Source organism: Scatophagus argus, chromosome 17, assembly GCF_020382885.2.
Source record: "Scatophagus argus isolate fScaArg1 chromosome 17, fScaArg1.pri, whole genome shotgun sequence".
In the NCBI taxonomy this organism is placed as follows: Eukaryota; Metazoa; Chordata; class Actinopteri; family Scatophagidae; genus Scatophagus; species Scatophagus argus.
Window position 1 is genome coordinate 20,701,586 of NC_058509.1, and position 18,896 is coordinate 20,720,481.

The 18,896-nt window shown below is 39.6% G+C and overlaps 1 protein-coding gene across 2 annotated transcripts; it reads left to right on the forward strand.

Moving 5' to 3' along the window:
• The first annotated feature begins 4,030 nt into the window (after positions 1-4,030).
• Positions 4,031-13,074, forward strand: tmem106bb (transmembrane protein 106Bb). Of its 2 annotated transcripts, XR_006845832.1 has the most exons (9): positions 4,031-4,141; positions 5,107-5,310; positions 5,463-5,526; positions 6,025-6,184; positions 7,620-7,760; positions 7,850-7,899; positions 9,481-9,534; positions 9,628-9,854; positions 9,885-13,074. XR_006845832.1 is itself a non-coding variant. In XM_046417053.1 (8 exons), the coding sequence occupies exons 2-8, from the start codon at positions 5,115-5,117 to the stop codon at positions 9,764-9,766; spliced, it is 804 nt and encodes a 267-aa protein (XP_046273009.1). In that variant the 5' UTR covers positions 4,031-4,141; positions 5,107-5,114; the 3' UTR covers positions 9,767-13,074. The 2 variants fall into 2 exon arrangements, 1 of the variants encoding a protein (XP_046273009.1); XM_046417053.1 differs by having other exon boundaries at positions 9,628-13,074.
• Positions 13,075-18,896: the final 5,822 nt, after the last annotated feature.

Here is an 18,896-nt window from a genome sequence, read left to right on the forward strand (position 1 = left end):
ACTGATTTCACAGGGGTGTGTTTAACACATCTATATAGGAAAGGACAGAGTTTTAGTAGGTATTACACTATAAGTCTGATGCTAACTACTTCTATCCACTATAGAGAGGGTGTGATACATCACAGATGATCTGCCCTTCTCTTCCTGCCACCTGGGTCTCACTAAACAGTGGCAAACCATGTTGTTTTTGACCCACAATGTTGCTAGGCAATGTTAACAATTTTACTGAGTTTATGCTTGTTGCAGAGAGTGAGGAATACCAAGTAATACAGCAGAAGATTAAAATACTCTTGTCGAATCAATAATAACAGTTGAAGCTCCCGCATAAAGTTTAATCATTGAAATCCTTTCCTGTAAATAATACCTGTGTTTTATCCCATGGCTTTTTCATCTAAATCAATACTGCTCCTAGATACTTATATTTATTTCCAACTTCAGTACAGTCGCCATTAATTGTACACTGCAGCATTTACTCTGACACGCTGTTTATGTATCTATTCAAAAAGGACTCCATCTATTTGTTATTCTGCTTTTCATTTCCAACTGTAACAGCATTTTCATTAAAATATGCAATTTTAAAGTGTAGCATGTAGTTGAAAAATCCATAAACATAACGCAAACATATTTTGGTTGATTAAGGTGATGATGAATTGCGTGCAATACAATTTGCTCTCCTTTGTATATCCAAATTGCAGATGTAAAATTGACACTTAATCATAATAGATATTAATACTACAGGTGGTAATTATTGAAGGCCTGTGATTTTCATGTTTTTGGGACAGGCAGTACAAGAAAAGGTTTTAAGATGAGATTTGAAACAAGTGACTGTAACAAGTCTAAGCTCTTCTCAACACTCCTTCAGTATCCTACCACTTAATCTATCAGGAGTAGCTGCCATCTTTTTATGTTAATCCTTCTCAAAGTTTGACACACTTCTTCCTGTGTTATGATATGCTACTAGCCAGGGTCAAGTTGTTTCCTCAAATCCCCCACATTATTGCAATCTGATTTTTCAAACCTGCTAAATATTTAAGTCATTTGCAAAAATAAGCCATTTCTGCTAGCAATTTCTCCCTTTTCTTCTGTCTTAAACATTTCAGACTTCATTTTCAGTATATTTTTTTACATACTCCAAAATTCTTCTCTGCATTTAACCCATCACTGGTTGAACACACATGCAACATACAGTGAAACACACACAGGAGCAGTGGGCTGCCATGTCAGGTGTCCGGGGAAGCAGTTAGAGGGGTTAGGTGCCTTGCTCAAGGGCACGTCAGCCGTTACTAATGGAGGGGGAGAACGTTGATTAATCACCCCACTCACTCAAGTCCAAATTAAGGCACATGTCAATGGTATTTAAGTTCAAATTAAGTCTTTTATGATTTTGTCAAGTCAAGTCAAAAATCATCAAATCTGTGACTCAAGCACGCAGCTGTTGGTCACAACATTTTGGGTGTGTTTGATTTGGGTCACCAGGAGGTACATTAAACCAGTATTTTATCAATGTAGATGCCACCTTTTTTTTAACTTCTACCAACTCATTTTTTACTACAGCTTCTTAATTATATTCCATTGCTGTCCTGTTTACAGACTGCTCCATCCAAATTTCCTGATGCTTGGCCAGTTTAAAGATTAGACTGAGAATCTGTATTTTTTTCCATCTGTCTGCAGGTTCCTTCACGATGATGTGCTGTGTTGTTGGTGTCTCCTGCAGAGCTGACAGCAACTGACAGGACTTGTACCACAGTTTGGGTTTTCAGAGCATTTCATCTCTTCTTTTAGTGATGATGGCGGGTAAGCGTGTATTGTGCTGAGTTGTTGTCTTTATCTCACTGATGTAACTGTGGAGTCTGGCTGTGCAAAAGAGAAGAAGCGTGCAGGACTGAGCAGCAGGGATGTCTTTATTGTGAAGGACTTTGTTGTCAATATATAGTCAGATAGTTACCTCTAACTTTTAATGCACAACAAAAATAATCTCAGTGACATGTCCCCATACTTTGTAAGATTTTAGTTTAGCCTTCTTCTACTAGCACCTGTCATGAAGCATATAGGCCTAGATGTATATTTGATTGAGAGTGACTAGAGTTCACTCTTTAGACAACATTTTTCACAACAAGTTATTTAAATTTCATTTCAGTTCAACTTATTTATATAGCGCTCAAGTTTTGTCATGACAATTTCCAAATAGTGCAGGTCCAGAGCAAATTCTATTTAGTCTTGTAGCACAGCTTACTTTTTTTATATGAAACAAAAATAATGACATAATTCAATCTGTTGCCACCTCATTTTGTTTTATTAAAAAGTGTCTTGAAAGATGATAGAACGAGACATATAATCTTCTCAAATTTTTGCATATTCTGTGGTGCGCTGTAAGCTTGTTTGCACAGAGAAACATATTAATGATTTACGGAGTAAACTACGAATCAGGCTGCTGGTACAATATGACTTGCCTTCAAAGTTTGACAGTTATCGCGTGAATATTGTCTAATGTCAAGGTGTCAGTGCTGCTGGCCTCATGCATAGTAGAGAAGTTGGATCGACACTGCCACCAAGTGGATGACCTCTGAAGCTGCAATAACCTTTAAATTGAAGACTTATCTCTGTAAAGTCTGTTCCACGATTAGATAAATCTAATTACATTGCAATAAGGACAAAATATGTAGCACATGTTAAACCTTGCAAATGAGTGTGCAATAATACTAAAAATTAATGATAAGACTTCATGATGTCAGAACATCAACCCAGTTTTAGTTTCTTTCAGAGTAGATTTGAAAATGGCCTTGCTTCACTGTACCTTTCAGAAACGCTGGCCTTTCACAACCCTAACAGAGTGTTGAGATCATTGAATCAGCTCCTGCTTGAAGTCCCGAGAACCAGATACAAGCACCGGGGTGATCGGGCCTTCTCTGTCGCCGGCCCCAGACTGCGGAACACATTGCCCCCCGACATGCGACCTGGATCTCTTTAAACCCAGGCTCAAAACTTATTTATTCAGACTAGCTTTTAACACCTAGCAATGATAAGTATTGCTATGCATTTTATTATATCTTATGAAATTTCATTGTCTGTTAGCTGCTTTATTGTTTTATTTGATTTTATTGGAAAGCATTTTGATCACTTTTGTGTTGTAAAGGGCTCTATAAATAAATGTTGATTGATTGTTGACTGGCTTTAAGAAGGTTGAACAGCAATACATGAAAGCAGAACGAGGTAGCGGAAAAAAACTGTGATTGGCTAATGTTATTTAAGACTCATTTATGGTGACATGATTGTACCCTGTAGGGAAAATTCAGAAAAATAGAAAATGTTAATTTAATCAGTGTAAACCACAAAACAAGGTCATATGTGTTGTAAAACATGCCAGGCTACATAGGTACAGTAACTGTAGCAGAGTAGTACAGTATCTCGTTCTCTCATAGCCCAGTTAACAACGTCAAGGTTTTGGTAGGTTAACTCTCATTTAAAATATAGTTGTGTGCGTTTTCTTTCTTTTTCTTTCAGTTCTAATGTTGTAAAGGTGTTTTACCTGTTTTTTCCAACTAGAAAAGAGCTTAGCATGCAGGCTAACTAAGTAATCAGTTTCTATAAATTGCGACTGCTGTACAGTATTTCTTTTTAGTCTTTACAGAAGATTTCCACCACAAACCTGTTAAGAGTTGTGTTCACAAATAGGAACAAAACGTGAAAAAAATAGAAATCTCTATGTCTTTGTGTCTATTATAGTTATTTTTTTAATCCCTGTCTTATTATTATTACTGTACGTTAGCCTTTTAGCACATCCTCCCATTTCACTGCACATTGGCCTGTGGTAAAGTACATATTCAAAGATTTGTTTGGAATGGTCAGCCTATGATTTAATAGAACCTTTACCGCACCTGACTTAAATATCTTCAAGGTTTGATATTAAAAAAACTCTAGATTAAGAAATAGCTTAAAAGGCAAGCGAATTTATTATTCATCTCCAAACTGTTCCCTAATGTCATGCTTACTGAACTGAAATTAAGAGTATTTCTAAATTTGAGGCCGCCCTTTCCTGTGGCTTTGAATGTGTCATATCCGCGCATGTCTGTTTTCCCGAAATAAACAAAACTGCCTGACCCAGCAGCCGAAGTAGGGCTGTGAAAGAAATAGTCACATTAAGGTAATGTAATTATCTCTTATCCTTTTGCATTCACGTTATGTATCATTAGAGCATTTCGAACATTAAATTCTAATGGTTAGGCTGTGTTTGATATTTAATAAACTAGGTAAGTATTGGCACTGCGTAGCATATATTCGTTCTGGACAGTTTGTTAGCTGTCAGCTAGTAAGCTAGCAGGCTAACTGTCTATCTGGTGGGGTTTTGGTTAAAGGACGCATTTTGACAACTTTTTTGTTCATTTCGGTTTATTGTATGATGCTATGATGTTACCTAACCAGCATCTTTGCCAGTGTATTATTAATGTTAACTGCCTTCGTGGCTTGTGAGGCCCCGAGCTCCAAGTTGCAGTTTACAAGCCAAGCTAAACTAAACCAGTGTTAGCGGTATTAACGTCGGCGTTGACTTGATAAATACTGCACTGAAGTTAGTGGATCGGCCTCCCTTAATTTCAGCTCGTCTCGGGGAATTCCTGTGTATTATTGCACATCGTGCTGTGGAACTTTGTTGGGAAACCAGAGCCTGTCAGTAGGAAGACATGTCTGGCAGAAGCTGGCTGTGTGTCTCATATGATCTCTGCCCACAAGTCAGCTGTGAAACATCAGACTTTACCAGGTTGACCGTTTTAGTAGAAACTGTGCAAGCAAAGCCAAGAGAAGCTCAGGAAACTGGCATTAAAACTGCATCTAATGGTTGTTGTCATTATCACTTAATGTGCCTCTTCTTTTGTCGATTAATTGTTTGCTCTATTAAACATAAGAAGATAATGGAAAGCCATTTCATAATATCCAAGAAGACGAGGTGATTATTAACCATCTTATTTGTCTGACCAAAATTTCAACATACTATAATCTAAGTAAAAAAAAAAGAAAAAAAAAGAAGGAAGTTGTCACAATTTGAGGACCGGAACTAGAGGACTATGCACATACAGACAGCTGACAGTGACAGACTGTTCTTGTGTTCTCCAGGTGTGACTATGGGGAAGTCTTTTTCCCATCTCACGAAGCTGACAGGCCAGGATGAGGGACAGGACAGCCTCACCTCTCCTTTGGAGGACAGTCAGACTGAGGATGGGAAGGGTGGAGATGTTTCCCAGTTCCCTTATGTGGAGTTCACCGGACGAGACAGTGTGACATGTCCCACATGTCAGGGCACTGGGAGAATCCCCAGAGGTAACACCAGTCAGAGTGGGGGTAGTGTAACTGTTAGACAAGCTGTCTGTCTTCCACAGCCACATGATTTTTGCAATATCCAAACCAGCAGGGTAATAGAAAATAGGCTTCAGCTGACAGTGATTCATCATTGAGTATTGCCTTTGTTTCAGGACAAGAAAATCAACTGGTGGCATTGATCCCATACAGTGACCAAAGACTGCGACCCAGGAGGACGTAAGTACTTTTGTCTTTGTTTGTAGTTTGGAAGCACTTTGGACCAAGGTCTTACCATATCTCAGTATTTCCACAGATAAACTGAATATCTTTAGGTTGTTCAAGACTTTTCTGGTGGGGTTGTTACCTTGGGGGTGGTCATGAGGGTCGTTGACTCTTCGTACTATCATGTGAGTCATTATGACAGGTTTGACTCATTAGTGAATCGTTGTCCCAAAGATATTCGGTTGCCTCCGCTTCTACCACTTCAACTACCGTGACCCGGATGACTGAGAACCTACATCATCATATTTGCTCAGATGTGGGAATTTGGATTAAAAGTGTGTATTACCCAATCAGATGCAAATACAATTTCCTGGTAGATCTGATAGTCCGTGCCTGGATGCTTCAATAACGTCTGCAAGACGTCAGCAGTGAGAAGAGCTTTTCTGTGGCATTGTGTGTTATTGTTATAAAAGTGAAGATACAAATGTGAAATTAAAACTGTTTCCTCTTCAGGAAGTTATATGTATCAGCATCAGTGGTGGTCTGCCTCCTGCTGTCCAGCCTGGCTGTCTTCTTCCTGTTCCCTCGCACCATTGATGTCTCCTATGTCGGGGTGAAGTCTGTTTTTGTCAGCTATGATCAAGAAAAGCGCAGTGTCTATCTCAACATCACGGTGAGCTTTGGTTCTCCAACCTGAAACTATTGGAACCTAGGGTATGATTTAAATGCTTTTTTTGTCTCTGTCAAAGCAAAAACAAAACAACACCACACAAAACAAGAGATGGTCTTGTTTAGGAAAAAGAGTAAGCTGAATTTGTCATGCAACTCTGACTTTTGTGATTCATGTGAGAATGAGATGAATACAGTAACAAAAATCCCTCTGGAATGTCCGTTATTAAAAAAAATCCTCCCAGCTTAAGGGCATGATCAAAGTTGTCTTTGCTGCCCCCTTGTGGATAAATTGTTATGTTCAGACAGGCACAGAGAAACAGATTAAATTTACTTTTGATATTTATTTCCAGTGATTTCATTCACCATAGATGGACAAAAGTGGCCCAAATCTGACTTACTATTTACTATTTTACTATTTATTTTAATTTATTAATTACTTTGCTCATATGTGACTCAGATCTGTTTTTCATGACAGTGTGAACAGCACAAATCACATGGAATTTTAACAGTTGTGATTTAGGCCACTTTAATTTGTGGTGACGTTGTGACGGCTGTGTGGCTGGTCACATTGGGATTTATGTTATTTTTCTCCCACTGAGCATGCTCACATTACTGTTGTATCATTATTCATCAACTGTCAGCAGTAGTGGACAAAGAGAAATGTGGAGGACCATAGCAGCGACAACTGTGAGATTGAATAAGTCAAATTTAATAATTATATGGTGTGATGTTTTAATCAAAGTCATTTTTTTTCCTTAGCCCTCAGCATCAAAGCATGACTCAGCATGACTGTCACCACGCTGCTGTTACCACAGCAAATAAGTCAAGAAATGAATGCTGACTGATTTTGATGACAGAATGTCAAACCAGTGATGTTTTATGTTGTTCAGCAGCATGTGTGTTGTAAATATGGGGTCATGGTACAGATCTGTTCACACTTACGTGAGATATGAGTCACAAAGTTGAGTGTGAACCATCAAGGCAAAAAGATCCAATCTGAGAAAAAAAATAAGAACTGAATCACTTTCATCCACAGTGCAAACATTCTAGTTTCTTTGTTTTTGTATAAATATTGCTATATTTCCTGTACATATTTACCCAGCAAACTTTAAAGCCACAGTTAAAGGGAAGCTGTTTGTATTTTTTGTAGTGCGACAAATAATATGCTGGCAGGTTATAGTTATCAGAGGGATTTCAATCAATCCTCAAGATTTGATTGCATCACTGAAAAATATGTGTGGCCTAGCAAATACAGCTCTGATATTGGAGCTGTACACTACACCCACAAACACTCACTCATGGTATAACATATTGAACCCTGTGCTTTTGTGGTGTTATGGGATAGAGAAACATGTGTCCACTGCAAGAAGTATGCAACTTAACTCATACATATATCTATATAAATATATATTAACTCTCCCTATGCTGTTCTTCAGAACACTCTTAATATCACCAACAACAACTACTACTCAGTGGAGGTGGCCAACATCACAGCTCAGGTGCAGTTTGCCAAGACGGTGATTGGTAAATCTCGCATCAGTAACATCACTGCCATCAGCCCTCTGGACATGAAACAGGTAGAGCTCAGAGTCTGTTTGCCGTTTAACCATTCCTCTGTGTGGGTACAACTCTGACTATATGTCATCGTCTCCATTGTTGTTTTCAGATTGATTATATGGTCCCCACCACCCTCGCAGATGAGATGAACTACATGTAGTAAGTACTGCGTTTGTTAAAGAAGAATCACTTTATTGACAGTATATATATTTTTACACACACTGAATTTGTCTTCTGCATTTGACCCATCCTTAGTTGAACACACACATGCAACACCCGGCAAATTACATGCAGTGAAACACACACAGGAGCAGTGGGCAGCATCAAGCGCCCGGGGAGCATATTGGGGGGTTAAGTGCCTTGCTCAAGGGCACATCAGCCGGCTAATGGAGGGGGGGAGCATTTGTTGCATTAATCACTCCACCACACGGAAATTTTTCCTGCCCGTCCGGTGGGGGAATCGAGTCGGTGACCCTCCGATCACAAGCCGCTTCTCCAACCTCTAGGCCACGGCTGCCCCGAGCTAAACTCGAGTGTGGGCCATTGGCTATGTTTACGTGATTTAATCCAGCCATACACATCTGTCAAAGATTTCATCAAGTTGAGCTGCTTAGACCACCACTTACTGTTTTCACCTCACCAGAGGCTGTCAGACTGTGTCAGGTCAAGCCTCCGCTGTTACAATCTAAACTGTTTCATCATTCGTTCTTCATTGAAAAGGCAGCAGTGTATGTTGACACTGCTACAAAAATGGTTATTTTATCCCACACAGATGACCAGACCAGAACTTCATGTGACCCTCAGGTCACTTTGGCTGCCCTGAAAGACACAATGCCATTATTTTACATGACTTTGAAGATACCAACACTACCTTGAACTGACTTGAAATATAATTAAACCTTTAACATCTGCTGACCAATTTTCTTTTGATCAACTAATCAGTTACTCAACTAATCATTACACTCCCCACACTTTGCAAACAATCTACAGTTCCCAAATCCCACTCACACCATAGTAACAAATCTAAAGGGTCCTTGTCAAAAATGCTTGTTACAGCCGATTTGTAAACAAGGAAACAAAGGAAAAATCAAAAATGGCCAGTGGATATTGTTATCAGTGCATTCATTAAAAGAATTTCATGTGATTATAACCTGTTGTGTGAGTGTAACTAATCATGACTGCTTGCCAGTTAAGCTTGCATTGGTTGCACTGGTGCGCCTTTTTTTTCTTTTTCGTTTGAGTTAGGCAACTCGCCAACTAAATTTTAAAACACACACAACTTAGAGCAGCGAACAGAACCCCAGCCAATGAGAGGCAAAGACCCGCCCGAGCTCTGTCTCTTATTGGTTTAGACCACAATATGATCCTACCATCGCTGGGGAACACAGAGAGATGATGCACTTGCGAAATAAATTGATGTTTTCACCCGAGCAGCGTCAGGTGCACCAGTGCGATGTAGAAAAAATATTAGTCGCACTCTTAAAAATTTTGGTCGCACTCTGGAGCCCTTCTATCCATTATTCAGCACCAGAGCAGAAGGGCAGATTGTGACCATGTTTCGCATTCGGTCAGATACTGAATTGGTAACACTAATCTTGGGTGTTCACCTTGAAACTATTGATTTGTCAGAGACAGGTTTTAGAATTTATAGGTTCTTTGCATCAATGTCCATATTTGAAGTATTGTAGTCCTCTAAGTGGTAGTTTGTCCATATTTACTCTCACTTGTTTTATTTTCCAGTGACTACTGCACTCTACAAACCATCAAGGTCCACAACATCGTGGTCATGATGCAGTAAGTCGTGTTGACCCTCTGTCGGTTATTCTAATCTGAATGTAAACGTGTGTGTTTATGGCCTCACCTGGTCTCTTTCTCCACCCTCTGCAGAGTCACCGTCACCACGACCTACTTTGGTCATGCGGAGCAGGTGTCTCAGGAGATGTACCAGTATGTGGACTGCGGAGGGAACACCACCTCTACCAGAGGGATGAGCAAGGCATTCAGCGTCCCGCATCCTGCTGAGTAACCACACCACACTGTCCTCCTCCCCAGCCCTGACACAGGCCATGGAAGTTAGCCTTTCCCTTCTCCTCCACCTGCAGTCTCTAACAAAATACTGTTGTCACGATATCTTGATGTTTATTTCAATATCAATTCTTGAAAAAAAAAAAAATTCACTCACTAGGGAAATTTTGGTGTATCTTATGGAAGCACTCAAAAAAAAAAAACTGAAGAAATGGAGATGGTATCTTGTAATTATGACTTCATGTCCTAATTTTCAGATGTTACACATATCATCATAAGGTCATATGTACATTTCATAATTATAACCCCGATTCCAAAACGTTTTCACGCTGTGTAAAACAGTATGTGATATTTTGCTAACCCTTTTTCCACGTATACTATAGTGGAAAACTGTGCAAAGAGAATATATTTGATAAGAAGGTAGGATAGGCCTTTATTAGTGTTGATGTAATGTATTCAATGTTTTATCTCATCAAAGTGTAGTTGAAGTGTAGTTATGGTAACCTGCACAAATCAAACATTTAATGAGTGGAAAAACTAATAGTGTTCCACAATATTATTTTACTGCAATATAGATAACATTGTGCATGTAGTGATTTAAGCACACACCTAACCCGAAGAGGCTTTAACTCCCACCACTCCAGTACAACACCAGATGCTTGGCTCGTCGGGCTTTTTATACCCAATGATAAGCACAAACGTTTAAGCTCTCATTTCAAAGTGCCAGTGCGTTGTTTATCCTCTTGATTTCAGTTAGCAGCAGCAAAAGCTGTTTGTTGCTCACATCCTGAACTTGTAGCTGCTCCGACTACATCGCACAGGCGCAACAAAAGACTGAGAAAGTTGTGCACTGTTCAAAAAAAAAAAAATGCCTGTTTGGAGCATTCCAAAGGTTCACTGATAATACAGGTGATAATATCATGACTGTGTATGAAAGGGGTATCCTTTATTTTATTGTGAAATACATTACCTTGTATTTACAAGAAAACTCATCATGTATTTAGGAGATGGTTTTTGTGTGATTTAGATAAAATGATCTTGCGATTATAAAACAGGTTTTGCGTAATAATGCGGTACAGGTCTTGTAATCATGTGGTTGTAGTGTTTTATGCTGTTCGCTTGGTCAGCTGCAGTTCTGACTTTTCAGTTCATTTCTTATCTCGCCGTAACACACTGCTACAGCGTCACTGAATTGTGTGGTTTTGTCGAGACAGCTAATGATGTTTTGCTTTTCCTCAAATTTATTTCTCTTCTGAATTCTCAATTTTGAAGTTGTGCCCCACAGATAATGAAAGTGTCACTGATATAATTTAGTATGGGATTTGATTTGTTTTTTCCAACAATATTGAAGTGGCATCATAATTTCAGTTCTTGTGAGAACACTATAATTAACATATTCTGTATTTCTTTGTGTTATGAACCATAGCTTATGATTTGCACTCTGTGCTCCTAAACACAGGGAAGGAACAACAAACTTGATAGAGGTATTTGACTACCTACCGAATAATAATGCACTTTATGAGTCTACTTAAAATGTACACTTGATGAGCAGTCCCGAGTTGTTTGAAGCCAATTCCTCCACCACAGTGTGTGAGGCTCTATGACAAATTGATCAACAGGAAGTGCTGTCATTACATGCTTAAAGTATTCAGATACTGCTGTGTATGATTCTGAGATAAGCTCATGCTGTTCATAGTGTTTCTCTGTCTGCACTGTTGACTATGAATTGTACAGTCTGCTGTATTACCTGCTGAAGGCATACCTGGTAGGTTGCAGTTTAAACCTCTGTGTTACTGTGCTGTAACTGATTAGTTTTTCCATATATTGTTTGTTTTTTGATGACTTTGTAGACTGACTCTTCAATGGAATCCTCACAGTTATTGGATTTGCTTATGGGAAAGTCCAACTTTGATGAACTTGAACATATGCTTTTGCACAGTTTCATAATATATAGAATAATATAAATAATGTAGAAATGGAGAGCTATATATTTTCATACAACCCTAGTGAGTTAAAGACTGCTCCACAAAACGGGCATGTTTGTGGGACAAGTGTGAACTCCATTCCATATCGCAACCAAGTTATTCGAGGTACAGGAGTTGTTGTGACCAAGTCCCCAGTGGCCAAACCATGTAATTACAGTGTTCCTTAAAGCATGCTAGCCCTAAAAGAAATTTTCTCTTTAGCTTACATTATGAAGGAACTGGCTGTTCAACAGTGGGTTATTATTATTATTTTTATTCTTATTGTAACTGTCACAGCCCCAACAAAATTGCTAATTTTCATTTCTTAATTTCTTAATATCAAAATTTGATGGATTCGATTTCCCACTTGATAATAACTCCTTGGATTACGGTAGGCCCTCACACTGACGGGTGACCAGGCGCTAATTAGTCTGTCAGTGTTTGATGTTTGTGCTTAGTTTTTCTGTTATCCAAATTTTCAAAATTAATTTTCTGAAACATTTCATCCCTTCCCCTTTAAAATATTATGAATATCTGTGCACTAGGTTTTCAATATTTTCTAATGCTGCATTACATACTACATAAACAAATTTCAATGTTTACTTCCAACCAGCCGTAGATTAATCATGAAGGTTTTTTTTTCCCTGTTATTTTTGTTTTTTATTAGTTGTAACAGTTTTTTGGTTTTTTTTGCTTATTGTTGTCAGTTGTGTAGTAAAAATTTCCAAATTTCTCTTTTTTTTGAAGGGGTCATTAAATTCTTCCCACCCTGTCCTGCTGACAAGTGTTGTATTTTGAGGTATCTTGTGATTTAATAGCAATAATGTTGGTTTGCATGTTATACATACTAATCACGACCTCGTTCTGGTACCAGTGCTGGTCTGCTAGAAATGCCATTCCACTTTTCTACCTTAAAAATACTAATAGGACTAGGAATATTTTGTCTAACATTACACCAAATTTATTTTCTTGATGAAACTCCAAAAACTTGTATTTTGAAATTCATCGAGTTGCATATCAAACATATTTTTAATTTGAAAAACATCTGGCATATGCAGAATTGTGTATGATGTATGTCAACATCCTGTAAATACTTACAGATTGTGTTTGTAATATCTTCATATAAACTTTGATAAGCTACAGCTGAAACATTTGTACTGAGTGAAATTTGAAGAAAAGAACATGATTTGTTTAATTATCACAATTCTGACACCCTTGTTATTAGTTTAAGTTAACATTTTACATTTGAAAAGCTATTTTAGACTCCTATCTCTGTCATTTTAAACATGTAATTATTCATTGTGACTGTTGTGGGAGCATGAAATAAATAAAGTTTTTGAACATGGTTATCTGTGGTTTGAGTTATACATATATAGCTTCAAAAAAATGGAATGACACAGAATGAAACTTCAGCACCACCTTTTGCATTTGATGAGTCGGTTAATATCCGACTCATATCGGTTAATTCAGTTTAATTTATTTATATAGCACCTTATACAATCAAAATTGTCTCTAGGTGCTTTACAGAGACCCAGAGCCTGAACCCCCGAGCAAGCAGACAGTGGCAAGGAAAAACTCCCTTTTAACAGGAAGAAACCTTTAGCAGGGCCCCGCTCACAAGGGAGAACCATCCTGCTGATAGTCGGCTGGGTGAAGGAGAAAAAGAGGTAGACAGGATAGAGAGGATGAAAGACAGAGAGAGAGAGAAACATACATGCAATTAACATTATGCATTACAAAGGACAAACATGGCAGGTTGTTATAATTGGAATTCTGAAGACTATGTATTGTATGTATTTGTTTTTTAGCTGATATGTTGTTTAAGTTAGTTATAATATCACTACATAGAATGTTGTATGCGATGTAAGTGAGTCAGTCCAAAGCCAGCATTCCTACGTTATGAAGAGATGAGTAACACCCTTGTCAATGTATGAGCAGGCCAAAAAAATAATACTGAGTACAATATTCAATATATTTCTACCAGTGCAGAAATGTATTCACTGTTTCACCATGGAAGACAGTAGTACAGTGTGCAGTAAAGCTCACAGGGAAGGCATTTGTTGTGCTTTATGATAGCATTACATTCATTTGAGTGTTGTCATTCAGAATTATGAATGCATGAGCACACTATAAATGCCACCATAACACACTACGCATGTGGAATGTTGCCGCCCCCCGCCCTCAAATGTTTTAATGGAGTGAAGCCTCAAAGCAAGTCTGAGCTCAGTTTGTGTGAAAATGATGGGTGAACGAATGAATATCACAATGCAGTAATATGCACAATGATTTACATCCAGTGATTGAAGCTCTCTTTTTAAAGCGCCTGTTTGTTGTTCTTTGACTGCTGCTTGTTCGTATTCCAATGTTGCAGCTGCTTCGCCTACATCCAGCATCTGGCTCTGACTGAGCGCTTCTCCTGCAGGGACATTCTTACTGTCACACCCTGCTCTGTCTGTTGTCACCGTGAACATCTCTCAGGTCATCGTCACAGGAAGTGAGCAAGTCTTAACACGGCAAATATGAGCTGAGATCCTACAACATACCATCAGACCATGAGCCAGCCACCCCCTCATGCCCGACCCCACAAACACTCCACTGCATGAATGAGCAAAACCCTTTTCCCCATATTGCTGTGACACCACATGTGTTGTTTTTCCTTGACCCACTGAACTAAATGCTGCTTTAATGTTACACAGATGTCCCTTTACTCCAGGGTCTTAAACTACCTAGCTAATCCAGAAATTCAAGTTTTCTAACAGCTGGTTGGAGGGCGAGAAGTTTGACTTATGGCTGAGGCTTGACCCGGCAACCGTGAGGCGTTTTCCTCTGTTTGTCGAACAGAGAAGCATAGCCTCAATGCTAAGTGCAAGCCACCAAGCGGTCATAGATATATGACCACAGATGGTCTTCCTCAGGTTAGTGAGCAAACACCTGTTTTTACTTAGTATGAAATAACAAATCACCTTATTTGTAGATAACCTGCCACATATGAACAGGAAAACTATAATTCTCTTATCTTCCGCAATATTGCAATAATTAGGCACATTCTGAGTCAGAAAGACGCAGAAAAATTAGTCCATTTATTAGGTTGCCCCAATAAACCTATAAAGACTCTCCAGCTAATCCAGAACATTGAAGCAAGATTACTGACAAGAACCAGCATGAGAGATCATATTTCTCCTGTTCTGGCTTCTCTACATTGGCTACCTGTTAAATTCAGGAAAGACTTTAAAATTCTCCTCCTCACATACATGTTCCAGTTTCGGTCCGGGAGGCGGACACCCTCTCTATATTTAAGAGGAGACTAAAAACTTTCCTCTTTGATAAAGCTTATAGTTAGGGCTGGCCTAGGCCGGCCCCTAGTTATGCTGCTATAGGCTTAGACTGCCAGGGGATCTTCCCTGGAGTCCTTGTGCTTTCTCGTCTCGCAGGTTCCCATGGATCGTGGTTGGACCTCCTGCTGCGGTCCTGCTCGAAACTTACTGCGATTACTACTGTTTAGTCATAATCTATTTTAATTCTATTAGACAAGACAAGACAACTTTATTTGTATAGCCCATTTTTACAAGCAGTTTGTCTCAAAGGACTTAACATAACATCAGCAACATCCTCTGCCCTTCGACCCTCACATCGACTAAGGAAAAACTCCCAGAAAAACCTTTAACAGGAAAAAATGGAAGAAACCTCAGGGTGAGCAACAGAGGAGGGATCCCTCACCCAGGACGGGCAGACGTGCAATGGATGTTGTACAGGCAATAATGGTAGCTGCAGCTGCTACCATTATTATTGCTATTAATACTGCTATCATAATCACCATAATACCTTCTGTATACTTCATTGTCATTATCATTATCTACAGTTCCAATACTTCTGGTATTATTACTGCTTCTATGCATCTCTGCTTGTGTGCTCCCTCTCTTATGCCCCACCCCCTCTCCCTCTCTCTCCCTCTCTCTCCCTCTCTCTCTCTCTCTCTCTCTCAACCCAACTGGTCAAGGCAGATGGCCGCCCATCTTGAGCCGGGGTCTGCTCCGAGGTTTCTGCCTTCTAAAAGGCAGTTTTTCCTCTCCACTGTCGCCAAGTGCTTGCTCAAGGGGGAATGTTGGGTTCTGTATTACAGTTTAATTTAAGAGTTTGGTTTAGACCTGCTCTGATTGGAAAGTGTCATGAGATAACTTTTGGTGTGAATTGGCACTTATAAATGAGCTGAATTAAAACTGAATTGTATTATCTTTGTTGCTTGTGTCTTTCTGAAAAATCTCTATTATCAGATCAGATGACTGACTCAGGCTGATCAGAAGCTAATGCTCCACTGTTTCATCACTTCTTCACTTGTATATTACATTTTATCAGTCATGAAATAAAAGTAGCTTGTCTTCTTTGAGTGTATAATTTTGGTCTCCACTTTCCTGTCTCTCCTCATCAGGACACAGCAGTGAGCATCACACACACCGTTAGATTAAAACAGGAACAGTAAACTCTTCGTCTCAGCTCATCTCAACAACACCAAAAAAAACTTCAGTGGAGGAAACGAAGACGAAAAGATAGCGTGAGAGAATGCGTGTGTGGTGAAAGATGTGTGTCGAGTACGTGAGTCTCATGTTCAGCTGCTGAGTCTTGGTAGCCCTGCAAACCATTGTGGACAAGTGCTCATGCTTATAGGAACATCTGTTAATCAAGCGCTTGCCAAAGAGAAGAAAGGCAAATCAGAAAAATATGTAACTGAACCGACTGTGCTCTGACCTGTAAAGCATCATCTCAGTAAACATCAGAAGGCTCATAACACAACAAACGCTACGAACCAGTGTGGAGCCATTATAGTTTTCATTCTAATAGCAAGGTTGCTTGTATACCAACGGGCTCAGAGGAAATCATGAAAGCCAAAAAATAATTGAATAAAAGCGTGAGTTTACAAAACAAATATCCACACATAACATTTAGAAACCATTAAGTCCAGACCACTGTGTGGTCTGAATCATCAATTTTTTATTTAATATTAATGGACTAAGTTATGGCTTGAGACAGTGCTTAGCAGATTGGATCAGTTTAACTGAAACAAACACATTCTCAGTTCTGATAACTCTTTGTCTGATAAATGCTGTAGCATAGCAGATTAAGTATCACAGTGACAGATATATAATTGCAGTTTTTTTGTTTTGTTTTTTGTTTTATTTTGGTTTCATGACAACCTCCAGGGAGATGCTACAGCCCCTATGTTAAAGTCTCTAAAGCTGCTGCATCTGGTGATTATTTTTATTATCAACCCATTTACCATTTATTTTCACAATTAATAATAATCAATAATTAAAAATAATTAATCATTGCTTCTTTTGTCCAACCAAAAGTCCAAAACCCCAAGGTTCTCTATTTACTATTAGAAATGCCAAATAAATGCAGCAACTCTTTGCATTTAAGACGCTGTTCGCTTTAAAAAAAAACAAAAAAAAAAACACTTGAGCAGTAAGTGAATTAACAGCCAGCAACTAATTTTCTTTCAGTCTCCATTAAGCGACTCATTGTTCATTCTCATTATTCATCCAGCACAATATCACCAACTTTGAGCCACTTTTAGCTTATTATTTTGGCTTTACAACCAGCAAACTCTGCTCTAGTGAACGTTGATATTTCAACATCAATGTTGCTGCACCCAAGTGGACAAAAACATCATGCAGCTTTAATCATAAATGTCTTCTCTTGTATCCAAATCACATCACTGCTTGTTTAGAAATGATCTTTACGTATATATTATAAAACACTAAACAATCCATTTATGGTTTTAATGGTTTTGAGTTACGTATGTATTTCGAGAAATAATTCTTTTCATTTACTTCTTTCTTTTTTTTCCTAACATCACCAAAAAATCCTGCCTGTGTCTATATATATATATATATATGCTAAAGAGCTCTATTCATGCATGTGTATTTGAGGATGCTGGTGTGTGTGTGTATGTTGGCAGCATCTGGACACACCCAATATGTGCTTAAGGGCTAGAAAAAGCAGAAGTGGAAAGATTACCACTACACACTGTCAGGGTCAGACAGACAACAGGACCCACAGAGCAGACCAGAGACTGACAGGTGTAGAGAGGCGGTTTATTAACAGTCCGGATTCGGTACACAAAAAGGCAGTCAGCGGGGCAAAAGTACAAAATCACGAGGCAAAAACGGGTCGAGGAAACAAACAGGGTAGGTGCACGAGGAAACAATACAGAAAACGCCAGAGAGTTACTTACAGGGAAGAAGACAATCTAACAAAGACACACTGGGAGAGACTGGCTTAAATACACATGAGGGGAGGAGCAAACGAGACACAGGTGAAAACAATAAGTAATCATAGGGAGTAAAGAAACCAAGAATGAACACGAAAAGGAAGTGAGGGCAACCAAAATAAAACAGGAAGTCTGTCCACAAACTAAAAGCCTGACAGTACCCCCCCCTCAACGGCCGGCTCCAGAAGGCCCAGGATCATGCGGGTGGTCACGTTCAAACTCCCGTATGAGGTCTGGGTCCAAGATGTTCCGGGAGGAGACCCAAGACCTCTCCTCTGGTCCGTAACCCTCCCAGTCCACGAGGTACTGACGACCCCTCCCCCGGGGGCGAAAAGCCAACAGCTTCCGAACCGTGTAGACTGGGCCCCCATCGACGATCCGGGCGGGAGGAGGGGGTCTGGTAGGTGGGACCAACGGGCTGGTCCTGACAGGCTGGACCTCACTAACATGAAATGTGGGGTTCACACGAAGAGACCTGGGAAGTTTGAGTCTCACAGACACAGGGTTAATAACTTCTGACACAGGGAATGGTCCAACAAAACGAGGGGCCAACTTACGGGACTCCACCTTAAGAGGTAGGTGTTTAGTGGATAACCACACCCGTTGTCCGGCTTGATAAGCTGGTGCACATCTCCTCCTCCTGTCCGCAAACTTTTTGTGGCTCTGGGAAGCCCGGAGGAGGTTCAGACGAGCCTGAGCCCAAATCCGACGGCAACGGCGGACCAAGGCAAGAGCAGAAGGAACAGAGACCTCCCTCTCCAGTGCAGGAAACAGAGGCGGCTGGTACCCAAAAACACACTGGAACGGAGACATGCCCACGGAAGTGCTGGGGAGTGTATTGTGAGCATATTCCACCCACATGACGTACTTGCTCCAAGATGTGGGATTCTGGGAAGCCA

What these genes read in the sequence shown, in the direction of transcription:
- tmem106bb (XM_046417053.1), top strand. Translation starts at nt 5,115, where the DNA reads ATGGGGAAGTCTTTTTCCCATCTCACGAAGCTGACAGGCCAGGATGAG. An exon ending in AGACTGCGACCCAGGAGGAC is followed by an intron (nt 5,527 to 6,024) that starts GTAAGTACTTTT and finishes TTTCCTCTTCAG; the next exon opens with GAAGTTATATGTATCAGCAT. An exon ending in GCCCTCTGGACATGAAACAG is followed by an intron (nt 7,761 to 7,849) that starts GTAGAGCTCAGA and finishes TGTTGTTTTCAG; the next exon opens with ATTGATTATATGGTCCCCAC.